The sequence below is a fragment of the Nicotiana sylvestris genome, chromosome 2 (genome assembly GCF_000393655.2).
Source record: "Nicotiana sylvestris chromosome 2, ASM39365v2, whole genome shotgun sequence".
NCBI classification, from domain to species: Eukaryota; Viridiplantae; Streptophyta; class Magnoliopsida; order Solanales; family Solanaceae; genus Nicotiana; species Nicotiana sylvestris.
The window spans coordinates 152,985,790-153,002,388 of record NC_091058.1 but is presented as its reverse complement, the minus strand read 5'-3'; the positions used below and the strand labels follow the sequence as shown (position 1 = coordinate 153,002,388).

The 16,599-nt window shown below is 46.9% G+C and overlaps 1 protein-coding gene across 1 annotated transcript; it reads left to right on the top strand.

The window, feature by feature from the left end:
• Window positions 1-601: 601 nt before the first annotated feature.
• LOC138885798 (uncharacterized) lies at window positions 602-16,367 on the top strand. The gene is made up of 9 exons (XM_070166778.1): window positions 602-929; window positions 9,440-9,839; window positions 10,538-10,821; window positions 12,343-12,584; window positions 12,664-12,792; window positions 12,904-13,251; window positions 14,180-14,319; window positions 15,371-15,467; window positions 16,254-16,367. The coding sequence occupies exons 1-9, from the start codon at window positions 602-604 to the stop codon at window positions 16,365-16,367; spliced, it is 2,082 nt and encodes a 693-aa protein (XP_070022879.1).
• Window positions 16,368-16,599: the final 232 nt, after the last annotated feature.

Sequence of the window (16,599 nt, the reverse complement as noted above, 5' to 3'; positions counted from 1 at the left end):
AAATGCAGTCTGCATACCCGTTCTGCAGTCGCATAATGTACCGCAGAACTGCTCCTTAAAAAATCCCAAGGAAATTATGTGATGACTATGCGGTCCGCATATCGGTTATGTGATCGCATAATGGACCGCATATTTAACCTCAATTTTGACTAACACACTAACTCACTTTGCGGTGACTATGCTCCATATGCGGTCCGCATACCTGATATGCGACCGCATTCTCGACCGCAAAATTGCACTTCTCTAGAAAACATTATTTCTTGACTTGGCACCTCGGTATTCGGGGTTCTGAGTAGGAAATTCACGAGGCCTTACAGAATTACGAGAGCTATTTGATGGAGCATGTAACTTTTCATACTAGGCGGGTATGCGTTTCGCTTCTTAACCTCTCAGGTTAACACTTTGCCTATCCTAGCTGTAGAAAAAGTTGGAGGCCCTGGAACGCCTCGGTGGTGAAGCCAACCAAATCAGGAATGACTGCGTCGAGCTAAGATTTCAGGCGTAGGTTCAAGCTTCAGAGGAAAAGGGTTCCTTGGCTAAAGTTCCTGCCTTCGAGGTCCAACTTCGCTTAGCTCGTGATAATGCTTCAGTTCAAGCGGATATGATCACAAAGATCGAATCTAAACTTTCAAAGGTTAGGGCTAAGATCATTGAGGCTCGAACCAAAGCTACACTGAGCGGGGCTAAGGCTGATCAGGAGATGGCAATTTATTTGAAAGATGCTACCGATGCCCAAGCCGAGTTGAAGAGGTTCCTCGATCGTGAAGAGAGGATCAAAGAATATGCTCGTTGCAGATTCCGAAGAAAGGTTCTCGAGGAGATCCATGTCAGGGGTTTTGTTCTCCCAGAAGAGTTGGCGCGAGCGAGGGTGGACGAGCGTGACACTCAGTCACTTCTGTTCGACTCTGAGGAGAGTAAAGATAAGGCTGGTAGGTCGTAGCCCTCAAGGGCGGGGCATAGACTTTGCCATCTTGTATGTTGATATTTTCAGAGTGCGTTTGTAGATAGAGGACACACTTTTTCATGTATGTAAATAGAATAAAACTTGAAGCTTTATTTCTTATATACCCCTTTCTGCTTCGCTTCTAACCAGGTGGACTGGTTTCAGAGTTGGTGAGAATCCTTAGATTCGTGATATAGCTCTGGGGCTCATCAGGCAGGCCCCTGGGCTCTTACGCGTTTGGTCGATACGATCTTTAGTGTAAGCTGGCATTAGAGCTCTTATGCTTTTGCTCAACTATTTTGGGTTTAGTCTCTAAGTCGAGCTTCGACTCGAGCTCATACGCCCCTCAACATTTTGTGTCCGCATGGGCGGGCGACAATGGCTCTTACGCCTTGCCCTTGGGCATTTGTATTTTAACTATTTTGGGTTCAGTCTCCGAGTCGGATTTAGACTCGAGCACAATTGACCCTCAAGTTTTGTATTTGTGTTGGCTGGCAACAACGGTTCTTACACCTTAGGTCGAAATGACCTTTTACGTGCGTGGCCCTGAGGCTCATGAAGCTGGCGATGATGGCTCTTATGCTTTGCCCTTAGGCATGTGTAGTTAACTATTTTGGATCCAGTCTACAAATCGGGTTACGACTCGAGCTCATTTTGACCCTCAAGATTTCAAATTTTAAGCTGGCAATAGTGGCTCTTATGCTTTTGGTCGATGTGACTTTTTAGTGTGTGGCCCTGAGCATTGTTTGGCTGGAAACAATGGCTCTTACATTTTGCCCTTAGACATATGTAGGCTTTGTTTTCCTCTCGTTAAGGTCTTTTTTGAAATGATTTTGCCTGACCCATCATCGGTTCAGGACGAACCTCGATTTTAAGTCATTTACGGTGATGTTCGAGCACCTCGGAAGGTTTAGCTCGTAGGTTGAGTAGCTCGAAGTCTTGTGATTTGGAGCTTACATGGGCGAAGCTCTTTTGCCTGTCGAGGTTAGCCTGTTTAACTGGTTCTTTTCGAAGTAGATTCGAAGTAATGGCCTATGATTCAGTAGCGTTAATTTGGATGGTACAGCTGTATGACCGTAGTCATTTGTGTTTGGCCGGAGCCATTTTTGATCTCGAGTGTAGTAGTTTAGGCATCTACATCGAGGGTATGCCCTTTAGGGAGTCTTACAAATGCGACGTATAGCCTAAACTTCGAGATTGAGTTTATGCCTGTAGTAAGGTCTTACAAAATTTTCATGACTTTTGAGGTCTTACAGTTTTGTTGATACTTGGTACATGTATGGTTCATGCCTTACTTGAGGTCTTACAATTTAGTTGATACTTGGTACAAGTATGATTCATGACTTGCTTGAGGTCTTACAGTTTCCGTTGCTGCCTTAAATATGACTTACTAGACCGAGTCTGCCCGCTCGGGGTCTTATGGCCTCGGGTTTTTTAAATGAATGGATATTGGCGACAGTCTCCGAGTCATCGAGTTTGCTTAGGCTCGGGGGCCGTTACTCGTGAGCTCGGAATTGCCTTATTGAGGGCTTATGACTTTGGAGATTCTGACCCTAGGGTCATGTGCTTTATGAGTTTGTGATGCCAGTCTCCGAGTGTTCGGGACAATTTTCCTTTTTGGAGATGTTTCATAATTCCGTGCTTCCTCATGGAGGGCTTATGAGTATGGAGTTCTAACCCTGAGGCCATGTGGGCACCGATTTATTGACGCTAGTGTCCAAGTAATTCGGGGCGTTCTCGATGGAGGGATCCTTGCTGTGAAAATGCTGAATTTTCTTTGGAGTACGAGATGCTTTTGGAGAAAGATATTCTTTGATTGTTTGACATAAGTACATGTTGTTTTGTTGCCGTGAGCCCAGCTCATGCGGACACGGTTCATTTGACCGTTTGGCCCGGTACATCATTTCCTATTGGAACCTTGTTTGTCAGTCCCCGATTTTTCCGAGTGGATGACCTCTCAAGGGGGTGCCCTCCTGCGTTCGGGGTTGATTGAAAAAGAAGACTTTTTCCACTTGTCGGATCCTCCTTAGGTAGCGTGTAAACGTTGCCTCATTAAAAACCTTGCCGGTGAAACCCTCTCCGGGATAAAAGCAAGCCGAAGGAAAAGAGTTCAACGGATGCCATTAAGGCCTTGAGATCTTCGGGTTGGGTTGGCACTTTTGACTGCCCTGACTGGGCGCCTACATATGGGTTAGTGTAGAACAATGAAATGAAGAGGTGGTCTTACCTTATCGTAGGATGCGCCGGCGATGTTCCGAGGTCTGATGTATCCCCACTATTTGGAGCGAGGACTCGGTATGGTCCACCGCTGTATTTAATCGGGCTTAGCCAAAGACGTAGTTTGGTTATCCTTTGACTCTTTCGAGAGTGGAGACATTGGTGCCAGTGCTACATTACATTACACGAAAGCTTCCCTTGCCGCGCGTTGTTCCCCGTAAATGGTTTTAACCCCATCCTCCATCGGAAATTTTATCATTTGGTGGAGGGTAGACGGTGCCATTCCGTGCAGTGTATCCTTGGTTGTCTGGGTGAGGCATAATATATCATGTCTCCTTCAATGACATGGAGTTTTGCGTTTTGGGCCGCATCGGCCACGCTGACTGGGAGAGTGGTTTCTTCCTTTCGTTGCTTCGATCGCTGTGTTGAATCCATTAAGGATTCGAGAGGCGGGAACGATTTGGTCTAGTAGTCCCAGCTGCTCTATTACTTTCGACTTGATAATGTTGGTCGAGCTACCTGGATTCACGAGCACATGTTTTATTCGAAATGAATAAATGAAAAAAGAGGTTACTAGTATGTTGTTATGAGGTTGGGGCGAGGTCTCGGAGTCTTCCTCGTTGAAGCAAGGGCATCTTCGGGTACGTATCCCCGGGTTTGTCTTTCTGTAGTGATGAATATTTTGTTCTCCTTGTCACAGGTCCCTAGGGAGCGCTGATGCCCCTCAAATATCATATGGATAACATGTCGTGATTCATTTGCTTCGTTCTTCTTGGCCGCCACTCTTTTTCGGAACTGGATTTTAGCCCGATTATTAAAAAAATTCTCGGTAGTGACTTTTATCGAGTAGCCTGGCTATTTCCTTTCGGAGCTTGTGGAAATCTTTGGTCTTATGGACACGCATATTATGAAGTGCACATGCTAAGTTGGGTTTCTTCTGGGAAGGATCCGACAGAATAGGCCTGGGCCATTCGGTATCCCTGGTTTTGCTGAAGATGAGCATGATGTTCAGTTTATTGACGTTGGTGTTGTATCTTGATAGGTGAGGTGCCCTTGTTGGCCTCGTGTCCTCGTCGAATCCTCCTCGGCTGATGAATCCCCGAGGGTTCTGTCTTTGGTTCACCGATCGATCGTTGCGAGGCGAATTACGTCTCGGGACGTTCCTCCTATCTTCAGGGTATGGTTGATACCTCTCTTTGTTCGATTTCGACTCCTTTGCCAGGAGTCTACTTAGATATACTGAACCGGAAGGGGATCCTAGCTGGTCATCCTCGACCCTAATCTTTGATTGGTACCGGTTATGGACGTCCGACTAGGTTACGGTAGGATACTCGGCCAGATTCTCTTTCAGTTGCCTTGAGGCTGTTGAGTTTTGCTCGTTCAGGCCTTAAGTGAAGGCCTTCACTGCCCAGTCATCGGAGACCGGGGGTAGTTCCATATATTCCGTTTGGAAGCGAGATACGAATTCTCACAGCATTTTATTCTCCCTCTGCTTGATCATGAATATGTCAGACTTCCTTATCACTACTTTGATGGTACTGGCATGTGCCTTTACAAAGGAGTCTGCTAGCATGGCGAATCAATCTATGGAGTTTGGAGCCAAGTTATGATACCATATCATGGCTCCATTCGAGAGCGTTTCTCCGGGCTTTTTCGGTAAGACAGACTCGATCTTGTCGTCTTTTATGTCGTTGCCCTTCACTGCGCACGTTTAGGCAGTGACATGTTCGTTGGGATCTGAGGTCCTATTGTATTTTGGGGAATTCTGGCATTCTGAAATTATTTGGAATGGGTTTTGGAGTTGCTTCCTCTGGGGACGACCATTGTGCGAGCTCCTTCGAATCTACACCCTTTAGGACTGGGGGTGCACCCGAGATTTGGTCGACTCTGAAGTTATAGGTTTCGACCTTCTTGTCATTAGCTGCTATCATTTCCTCGCCCGACTCGATCCTTTTGGTGAGGTCTTCTAGCATTTTTACGATGGCAGGATCAACTACTGATCCGTTGTTGCTCGATCTCTCCGTTACCTGTTCGACCGCGAGAGTAGTTTCCGGTGCTACTGTGTTGGGAGTCTTTGGGTGGCTTTGTAGCTAAGCGGTGGCCAACTATTGTGCCTGCAATATTTCAAAAAATAACATGAAGACTAACTTCCTATTCTTCCCGAGCTGGGGTTTTTTGGGCTTCTTGTTGGTTGCTATATTGTATGCTCCTGTCTGTGTGTGCGGTTTCGTCGACCTGCTACGCATCTTACAGATCCGCGTCCGCTGCAATCGGTCTTGGTGCGTTATCGGGGTTCTGTGGTGTCACGCCAGCATCTGGAACAACCACCCCGTTTTTTCTGTAGTTTTCGAGGTTGTTGTTCTCAACTCTGTTTACTAAGCCAGACATTTTGACCTGAAATCGAAGATCTTGGACAAGAAAAAGTGTGAAAGATAACTTGCATTGCGTAACAAAACCAGCAAGAAAATAATCACTATTATTTTTATCCCCACGGTGGGTGCCAAACTGTTTACCGTAAAAATGGTAATAACAATTAAATTGAAATACTAACTAAAGCAGAGTTGTAATCAAACCGAGGGGCTGGCTATTCGGGCCTCGGACTGACCGATGAGGGGCCTCGAGGTCGATGCCTGGGCTCGAGCTCGAGTTATCTGGGGTAATCGGGAAGGGGTAACATTTAGGATAAGAGAGGCTCTATATGGCTAATGAAAAGCAATAAATGAAGAACAAATATGAGAATAATAAGCAATATCATAGGGAGAATATGTTAGAGAGAAAAGAGAGAGAGTTGTTATATTTCGTGTAGAATAGTTGGAGCAACAACAACCCCTTCCTTACAAAGTGATGAGGATCCATATAGGAGGGGAAATCCAACATAGTACAATATGCATTAGTTGTAAAGGTATGGAGATGGGATGGCTAGATGTGACACATTGATACAGGCTCCGGGCATACGGACTTTGTCAGACTTAGCCGTGTGCCTAGGGAATCCCCTGTTTTACTCTAGCCTCGATCAATATTCTCTTTGGGTCAGACCTCGACGAGCTTCAAGGGAGGGAAATCGGTCATAGCTTCGCGTCCTCGAGGCCTCGAAGTGTTCTTCCGAAGTGACTTAACGACAAGAAATTGGACCCTCTAATTTCGCCGCATACACCTTGCACATGACAAGCCTAAAAACAAGCATAACTACTTAGTCATAATTTGAATTCAAACTATTCCACAAAATGAATCCCTCTTCAGCACTTTGGCCAACTACAACATGTGCATTGCATATGGCTAAACTTTCACAGCACATGCACAACACACTTCTTCACAGTCACATGACTTGCACACTTGTTCTACAGCTTTTGCCTGCACTTTGCTTTCCCGCCTTGTCTTTGGACCATGCCTCACCCATAAGCTCATGACCATTTCTTGTCACAAACTTTGCCATCCCACTGATCCGCACGCATGCCTTAGTCAAGTGCCATATGCGCCTTCATTTGCAATAGCCATCGCCCACAATCAAGGTTGCCTTGCCATCACCCAAGGCACCTTGTCTAGCTGACTTGCCTAAGTCCATGCACTAACTTAGACACATTTCCAGCTCCACACATTGCTTGCCAACACCCGGACAAACCTATTCCAAGGGGAAATGTACAAGCCCTTGACATGGATTCTGCCCGATATCCATCATGTCTCAATATTAGGGGCTAACAAACCACCCCCACTAGTTTAACTCGATGCCCTGGTCGATGTTGATTTTAAGTAGACCCCTATTTGATGTTTGAATTACCACAAAGAAGCACCCTTCTCCCAAGTTGCATCTGCCTCGGGCTTCTCTTTCCACTGAATCAAAAATTTTGTCCGCCTATTCTTCTTGTGAATCCCAAGTACCAGGTGTTCCAGAATCGTTTTCAATATCTTCCTCAATTTGAGTGTGCACCTCAGGAGGTGCTCTCTTTATTTTGTTCCTGCCTGGATCTTCAACATACGGCCTCAGAAAACTCACATGGAAAGTTTGGTGCATCTTCATTCTTTTTGGTAGCTTCAATCGATAAGCAACTTCACCCACCTTTTCAACAACTTCAAAGGGACCATCATATCTTGAAACCAAAGCTCTATGCCTTAACTGGCTATCAATCGTTTTCAAAATTTGAGTAGTAAGCTTCAACAACACTTTTCCTCATGTCTACCGTGAAAATGGTAACAACAATTAAATTTGTAGATGAGATTCTAAAAGTACGTGATCTATTCCTGAGCTAGTTGTTAGAGCAGTTGATGCTGATAATAAGGAGTTAAAAGATTAAATGCAAGCTAAAACTAGATAGTAATCAAACCAAGGGGCCTGCTGCCCGGGTATAGGTCTGGTCGATGGGGGACCTCAGGGTCGACGTTAGGGTCAAGATCAAACTATCGGGGATAGTCGGGAATGGGATAACAGTAGAGGGTATAATTAAACAAGGCTCTTCACGGCCAATACTAAGCAATACGATGAAGAACTTGTAAGAAAGCAATGAATATCAAGGCGACTTCGGGCCAGTGAGAATGAAGGAGTTAGAAAGAAAAGAGATATATATATATATATATATATATATATATATATATATATATATATATATATATATATTATTTCACTTGTGGAGAAATGGAGCAACATCAGTCCTTTACAAAGTGGCATGGATTCCCCTTATATAGGAGAGGGAATACCATATAGTACAAAGTGTATTGAATGTAAAGACATGGGGATGGGAAGGCTAGGCATGGTACTAGTGCCTATTGACTCTATCTGCTTGCCTCGAGAGTCCTCCATCTTTGTAACCTTCGTTGGGTCGCAAACAGATTCCTTATCCTCGGAGTTTCTGCAGAGTCACAGACGATCCTCGAGGGAGGGAGCTCGATCATGATACTACAACCTCGATATGCTGGCATGACTTTCTGAATGTACTTTAATGGCAAGAAATAGATCTCCATAATTTCACCGTATACAGATAGTCTCCGCGTTTCCTAGAACGAAGTAATAGGAAACGATATCGAATCATCATCTTGAGGTCATTATTGCCATGACGTCAATCATTTAAGAGCATTAAATGCCATGCCCAGAGAACCGTGCAGGGCCGCTATCAGATGCGATAATCGGGAAACCTACAAACTGCCATAGGCTCGTCTCTTCTGCTTCGCCAGCGATTCCTATAAATGCACCGGTTGTTAGATACTTTCCATCTTCACCCTTCTTACAAGTCCGCGAATCAGAGTTTTACTATTTGACATCCTTCGCTCTTTTCACAGAAGAGTTTTTTACCTTTTTTCATGGCTAGGACTTCTAGGATGGTTCCCTGACAGAATGATACTGCATTGTCGTCCCGATTACCTGAGGGAGAAAACAGATTGGTTCCCACTTTAGAGCAATGTACTCCACCCGATCTTGACACATCGAAGGATTTCGACATCAAGACTCCCTTGTCTACGTCGGGTCGATGTGAGCACATGTCTTGATATGTTAGGGTCGTAACCGATGCTAGAAAGATGAGGGAGGACTGCCGATGGAGCAAGGCAGTGGAGATAGAGATTTCCTGGCCCCAACGATAATATTACTGACTTCAAGGCTAGCTTCCTTTATATATACACTTACCCATTCACCCTGGGCCCTGGTAAATCCATCGAATCTCCTACCTTGGAAATAGACCCGATTATTATTGACTTCTGCACCCGATACCAGGTGACCCTTGGTCAGATCTACCCATCCTTCTAGAGGATAGTGTTAATGCTTAGGCATTTCACTGAAGGGGTTGGAGGTGGGGTTTTTACCCTTGGCCATTTGATCCAACTGTACCGCCCTCGATTATATCGAGGCTTAATCAAGCTTCGCCACTAGTCCAAAAAGTCTTTTTTCACGAGCGTTGATGAGGGAAAGGACCGAGGATGGATGAGTAGGTTTATCCGAGTGAGGACCTCAGTAATCATCCCGGCGCGGAGGATGCCCTTTCCAGAGCGGTGGAATGCTCGGCGTAAGCGGATTTCCCTTTAACCACTTCTCGACCATTCTTTCGTTCATCATAATAACCTCTTTGTGCTTTCTGCAGCCGCTGCTTGACATCCGGAGTTGGTCCTAGATTGGTTGGGATGGATAAGACATTTGGATGAGAAGTTCCCGTACCGTGTTCGGTCTTGGACCACCTGGCAAAGGAGCGTTGGGTGACCAAGAATCACGATGAGGTTCCTTTACCGCCTGTGCTTCGCATTTTGTGTTTCCTTCCATGCCCTTAGTGAAAATATATTGCGGTTATTGTGCTAGTGCAGGTCTTGGCGAGAATATGCAGATGAGGCCGCCCCTTGACGGTGAATCAGAGGCCTTGGAGCTTGATATGAATAAGAAAAGGAAGAGCAAGGCAGCCGTTGCCCGACCCGATAGGACTGTTGCTCTAACCTTCGGGTCGAATCCTATAATCGAAGGGGAGGACAATGATGGAAGTCCGTTGAGGAGGAGAACAAGGTCTAGTGCGAGAGATTTGCAGGCGCCCCGATCGGAGGCTGCTGAATCCGGAATGGCTAGCTTCGGTCGGGCTGGTGAGCAGAGGGTCCTTGAAGAGGACGCTGATTTAGCTTCGAATCGTATGGCTGGATTCGGTGTAGCTTCTGCTAGGAGGACCGTTGGCATTGATACTGAGGGACTGGGGCTCGGGTCCTTCCAGGAGCCTGGGTAGCTATTTTGAGAGATCGGTGAACCGAACGACCTCATTTCGAGCTTTCCGGTTTCATCAGGGGAGCTAAGGGATGCGAAAAGGTTGGTCGGTGTCATAGCCGGGACTCCTCCCAAAGGAGGAGATTTTATTGCCAACATTTTCGATGGCGTAATTGACAGGGCTGATGTCGATATTTCTGGCGCCTTTACAGCGGCGGAGAAGTCTATGCAATAGGTGATAGTTTTCCCTTGCATATCTCTTTTCGCTCTCGGGCATTATTCACCATCTTTCTTAACTTTCCCATTGTTCTGTGGTGTAAGGAGATGCATGACCATGCCTTTCTTCGGCTCCGCGGGGAACTTTTTTGCCACGAGAAGGAGCGTAATAACATTGCTTCGAAGCTGCAGGACTCGGAGGCTCGTTGTGCCTAGGGAGACAAAGAGTTGGGAGAACTTCAGACCACTTTGGAGGCAGCGCTCCAGGAGAAGGCCGCTCTTGCTGCTCAGGTACTCTACCTCGCTCATAACCGCCCTTTCACCCCGTATCCACACATGTTCTGGATTCATGTATTCATCGACCTGCCCTTCTTCGTAGGTCGAGCAGAGTAACTCGCGGATTAGTCAGTTGAAAGTGGAGATCTCCGGGCGAAAGAGCGAAATGAGATTGTGGCCGGGGAATTGATTACATCCCGCGATCTTCTCACGGACGCTTGCAGGGAGATTGTTACTTTGGCTGCGGCCAAGTCTGAGTCCGAACAAGATGCTGCCACTTATAAGGAGGATGCGATCACAACACATACAATAGTTTGTGACATATCCATGGAAGCCGAGCAGAGACTAATTCGAGCTGTCGAGTACACCAAAGCAAAGGCGAAGAGGGAGACCCTGGAAAAACTAGAGGCCAGAGGCTTCGAGCTGTCTGCCGATCTGGAGGAGGCTCGTGCGGTGGAAGGAAGACTGGCGCTCTTGATTGCCCTTGATAGGGGTGAATATGATAGTGGTGAGGAGTAGTCTCTGATCCTTTTTTGTATGCCTTTCTTTTTGCTTCATGTTTCCCCCCTTAGGAAACAAATAGTGTAAAGATATTTTTTCTCTTAATGTATAAAATGAGCTTTTATCCTGTCAGCCCTTTTCCTTGCTTCTTTGTTTTTGTCTTCCAGCGTTGGCCCTTCGGGGCCTTTTTGTGGGACAGACCGGGGGCCCCGAGACTAGCCACGTCCCAAGATTGAATCAATAGTTCCTCCCGAACCGATATTTATGACGTCGGGGATCTCCCGAGGTCCCTCGATTTTATGAGTTATGTGGGATCTTGGAATGATTCTGCCAGTGCACTCCCCAAGGAGAAGGTGACGTTAACACATCCAAAATTAATTGGCCCTTTTGGGCAAACGAGCAGTTGTCGCTTAGCCTCTATATATTTGCTTATCCGCCCTTCAAGCGACAATTTTGTAGTTTTTGATAAGCCTATCTCCTCTGCAGAGCCTAGCGCTTTGTGTGAGTCCTTCCGCTCTCCTGCTTCAGTAGGTTTTTGCCTGGATCCTCATCTTCTTCCCTTTATTCTATTGTAATCATGGCCGCTGCTTCGACGACTGATCCTCAGACGGAGGGGAGTCCATGTTGTGCTCCGTGTTTGGTTGGTACCAGCGGCTCGCCCCCGATATCGGGAGAGCGAGATTCGGGTCGCACTGCCTCGAAGAAGGATGTCACACCGGGGAGACCTCCCAATACTCCAGGCTATCGAGAGAATGTGTCGAGGATTATTTCATCGGTGAGGGAGGAAAACCTCGAGATGATCAGGAAGGAATGCGGATGAGGGGAAGGCATGATTTTGCGAGCACCTTCCCCCGAGGAGAGTATCATGACATACGTTGAGGGGTTCTTGAGCGGTATATTCACGTTCTCGTGCCGGGTTCCCCAAATCGGGTCGTGCTTGATTTCTGTAGAAGATATCAAGTAACGTTGGCATAGGTTCATCCCTTTCTTTGGAGAATAGTGCAGTCGATGAGATATTTTGCTGACAAGGCCGGGATAGAATTCACCCTCAGCCACCTCATGAGGTTGTATCGGTCATTGCGCTATCGGGGCCTGATTGCTCTTTAGCGTAGATCCACCCAAGCTCCTGTGATCGGCGGTGAGGAGGATGAGGATCACAGATGGATGAATCGGTTCATTCGAATCCGGACGACCGATGTTATCCCTGGAGAATTTTTGTCGTTCCCTGAGAGATGGAAACTCACACGTAAGTGCTTTGTTTGAGCTGTATTTTAACTCAGCATGGGGTTGGCCCCGTAACAGTATCTTTCTATTCTTTGTTTATAGCAACTCACTGGTTTCCCGGCAAGATCCCTAATTTAGCCGAATGGTCCCATGAGCTAGCAGCTTGCTCGGCCTACGATAGGCTCCAGTGGCGAGATCTATCAAAAGAGAGATTGGAGGCAAAACATCACGGTAGGTGTCTGGCGTTCTGCCCTCCTAAGAGGTGGCTTCCTTCTTACTGGCTCATCTGATTTATCTACTGTAGGTGCTGAGAGTCCTTTTAAAGTGAGGTCGAATCCCCCGAAGGAGGAGGAGAGATTTATGGCCCTAGGGTCAAGGAACATCGGAAAAAGGAAAGATGCCCCGGGGTACGAGAAAGCCTGTAGTGAGGCACCTTCTTCGCAGCGGTTAAGGGGAAGCGATTCGGCCAACCGGCAACCTCTCGGGGTTGGTGCATCGTCGAACGTAGCTTCGGCCTTTGGCGAGGCTCAGCGCTTTGGCCTTATGGTGAGTTTCATCCGCTGTAAGGATGTTCTGACCCTACGCTCCTGTCTTTTCTTTTTGTTTACCTGGCTTTCTTTCTCAGGCTTTCAACAGGCTTAAGGCCGAACTACTTCATTGTGAGGCCCCGTTGCGGGATGCTCGAGATAGGGAGAAATCCCTCCGACTTCTTTGTGCGGCAAAGGAAAACAAGCTCGTCTCTTTACGGCGTGAGGTGGACCAGAGTCGGGCCCGGGAGGCCCTCTTCGAGTAAACAGGTATCTTTCATCTCGTGCTGGCCTGTACTCCCTTTTTGTTTTGCTGTCTTGACGTGTTGCTGTTTCAGTTGAAAGATAAGGTGGATAAGCTAGAACAACTCTGGGGTAAGGTTGGCAAAGCCAAACGTGAATTCATCGAGCCACAGGCGCATGTGAATGCCCATTCTGCGGCTAAAGAGAGGGCTCAGGCCAGGGCTTCCATTCTTGATGCGCAAATTCAGGCCGCCCGTGCGAATGATTCTGCTCGGGCGAAGATTATCGTGAGACTCTCATCCAAGCTATCAAGGGCGAAAACTGAGGAGGTGAAGGTCCGGGCCGAGATTGTGATGGATAATACCAGGGCGGGACAGAAAATGGTGGCATATTCGAGAAGCGCTGCCGCTGCTAAAGCTGAGTTAAAGAAGACCCTCGATCGTGTAAACAACAGCAAGGAGTACGTGAGGTGTAGATCCCGAAGGGAAATACTTGAGGAGATTCACTCCAGGGGTTTGATCTCTCGGGGGAGATCGAGCAAGCCAAAGGAGAGGAGTACGATGCCAAGTTGCTACTGTCCAATGCTGAGGGCGATGAGGAGGAGATCGCCGGGCTATAACTACTGGAGAAAAAATGGAATGACCATTTCCTGCCTTCTTTGTTGTCTATATATAGCTTTCATTATATGACGTAGGCTGAGATTGCGCTTCATTGTCAATATGTAGCAATAAGAGGGGGAACCTCGCAACTTATATCTTCTGTATTTCTGCTCGTTGGCGTTTCAATTGGGTCGATTTGATCCCGGGTTTGCCCTTAGGCTTGCGTGATTTAACCGTCTTTCGGTTCAGTCTCTGATTCGGGATCCAACTCAAGCTTAATTTACCCTCGAGTTTTGCATTTGCTTGGGTTGGTGATGATGGTTTTTATTTCTTGCCCTTGGGCATTTGGTTGTTTCAACTATTTTGGGTCCAATCTCAGAGTCGTTTTTGACTCGAGCTTTAATTGACCCAAAAGTTCTTTTTTGCCTGCATGGGCGGGCAACGATGGCCTTTTGTGCTTCGGGTGGAAGTGACCTTATAGGTGCGTGGCCCAGAGGCTCACTCGGCTGGTTGACAATGGCATTTATGCCGTGCCCTTAGGCATGTTGCAGTTTAACTATTTTGGGTCCAGTCTCTGAGTCGCGTTGCGATTCGAGCTTTAATTGATCCTCAAGTATTTTCAGACCGGCGATAGTGCCTCTTACGCTGTTTTGGTCATTAAGACCTTTCAATATGTGGCCCGAAGGTTTGCATAGTTAACTATTTTGGATCCGGTCTCTGAATCGGGTTACGATTCGAGCTCATTTTAATCCTCAAGTTGTCAATTTTTTAGCTGGCGACAGTGGCTCTTACGCTATTTGGTCGTAGAGACCTTTTAATATGTGGCTCGGAGGCTTGCATAGCTGGAGACAATGGCTCTTACGCTGTTTTTGCCTATAGGCTTTTTGTAGGCTTTGTTTTCTGCTCGTTAAGGTCTTTTGAAAGATTTTTGCCTGACCCGTCGTCGGTTCCAGAAGAACCTCGATTTCAAGTCATTATCGGCGATGTTTCGAGCACCTCGGAAGGTTCATAGCTCGTAGGCTGAGTAGGTCGAAGCCTTGTGATTTAGAGCTGACATGGTCGAAGCTCCTTTTTGCCTGTTGAGGGAAGCCTTCTTTCCAAAGTATATTCAAAGTAGTGGACTGCGATTTTTTTTAGCAATGGCCGGGCATCCCCGAGTCGCGTTAGTTTGGCTGTATCAGCCGTTTTGAATGTAGTCATATGTGTTTGGACATAGCCATTTTTGATCCCGAGTGACAGTTTAGGCGTCTACACCGAGGGTATGCCCTTTCAGGATTCTTATAAATGCGACGTATAGCCTAAACTTTGGGATTTTCATGCCTGTTAAGGTCTTACAGTTTGTCATGCCTGTTGAGGTCTTACAATTTTTGTTGTAATGTAGAATGGATCTGGTTATGCTGAGTCTGCCCGCTCGCGGTCTTACAGTTTTGGGTTTCTCAGCGCATGGCGGTTGGCGATGAATGATAGTCTCTGAGTCATTGAATTTGTTTAAGCTTGAAGACCGCTTTTCGTGAGCTCAGAGTTGTTTTATAGGGGTTTTATGAACCCGGAGTTCCTACCCTGGGGTCGTGCAGGTGCTGAATTGCTGATGCTATGTCTACGAGTATCTCAGGTGCTTGGCGTAGGCATATGCTATAAATACATGTTGTTTTGTTATTGCGAGCTCGGCCCGCGCGGGCGAGGCTCCTTGGACTGTTCGGTCTGTTGCATTATTCCCTATTGGGACTTCATTCATCATTTTCCGGAGTGGGGCCGGTTGTAATGAAAGTCCCTTAGGCTTGCTAGATCCTTCATGGGAAGTGTGTCGCCATTGCCTCGTTAAAAACCCCTGCCAGTAGAAAACCCGTTTCGGGATAAAAAATCCGATCAAAGGAAAAGAGTGCAACAAACATTCTGAAGCCTTGGAATCTTCGAGCTGGGGTATCGTCCTGATTATCTTGGTTATTATCCTGTACAAGGGTAGCCATGAAGTAGAAGATGGGAAGGGGGTTGGGCGCTTATACCTCGGTGGTGATGGTGCTTCTCGAGTTCTGGCGCCGTTGCTAATTGGTCGTTTATTTGTAAGCGTTCGGTGCGATCATCAGAAGATCGTGTGGACAACGTGTTGAGGCTCATCTATTTTGTTTCCTTTTGCCATTTCTCCTTCTTGCGATTGATTTTTAGTTCGGCTGTTGAGAAGTTCCTGAAGGTGCCCATTGTCGAGCAATCGGGCCACTTCCTCCTGGAGCTGCCTGCAATCTTCAGTTCAGTTCCCGCGCGAGTTGTGAAACTCACAAATCAAATTGTAGTTTATATGGGAAGGATACAAATGTAACAGTCTGGGGGCGTCTCCGATCTTGCTAATGGCAAACACAATGTTTGGCACATCGACGCTGAAGTTGTATTCCGATAAGTGGGGCACGTTTGTTGGCGCTATACTTCAATCGAACCTGGTTCTGTTGACGAACCCTCGAGGGTCCTATCCTCGATCTATCCTCCGATCGTTGCGAGGTAGGTTGTGCCTTGGGGCATTCCTTCTGTCTTCGAGGTACGGCTGGTATCTTTGTTTGTTTGGTTTCGATTATTTTACCAGGAGTCTGTTTGGGTACACTAAGCCCGAAGGGGCTCCCAGCTGGTCGTCCTCGGCCATGATCTTTGACTGGTACCGGTTGTGGACGTCCGACTAGATCACGACTGGATATTCGATCAGGTTCTACTTCAGCTGTTTCGAGGCCACCGAGCTTCGTTCGTTTAGGCCTTGGGTGAAGGCCTGTACTGCCCAGTCGTCGAAGACAGGAGGCAGCTCCATCCATTCCATCTGGAAGCGGGACATGAATTCCCGCAGCATCTCGTTCTCTCTTTGCTAGATTTTGAAAACATCAGACTTCCTCGTTGCTACCTTGATGGCTCTTGCGTGTGCTTTTATGAAGGAGTCTGCTAACATAGCGAATGAATCTTTGGAGTTGGGAGCCAAGTTGTGATACCACATCATGGCCCCCTTCGAAAGCATTTCTCCGAATTTTTTCAGCAATATTGACTCGATCTCGTCATTCTTTATATCTTTGCCTTTTACTGTGTAGGTATAGGTAGTAACGTGTTTGTTGAGGTCGGTAGTACCATTGTACTTAGGGAGTTCCGGCATTCTAAACTTTTTAGGAATGGACTTTGGGGCCGCTTCCTCGGGGAATGGCCTCTGTATGAACTTCTTCGAAT

Excerpts from the sequence above, each read along its gene's own strand:
- LOC138885798 (XM_070166778.1), top strand. The coding sequence starts at position 602 with ATGATCACAAAGATCGAATCTAAACTTTCAAAGGTTAGGGCTAAGATC. Across the intron at positions 12,793-12,903 it reads TCGTCTCTTTACGGCGTGAG|TTGAAAGATAAGGTGGATAA; the intron begins GTGGACCAGAGT and ends TTGCTGTTTCAG. Across the intron at positions 13,252-14,179 it reads TAAAGAAGACCCTCGATCGT|CTGGCGACAGTGGCTCTTAC; the intron begins GTAAACAACAGC and ends TCAATTTTTTAG.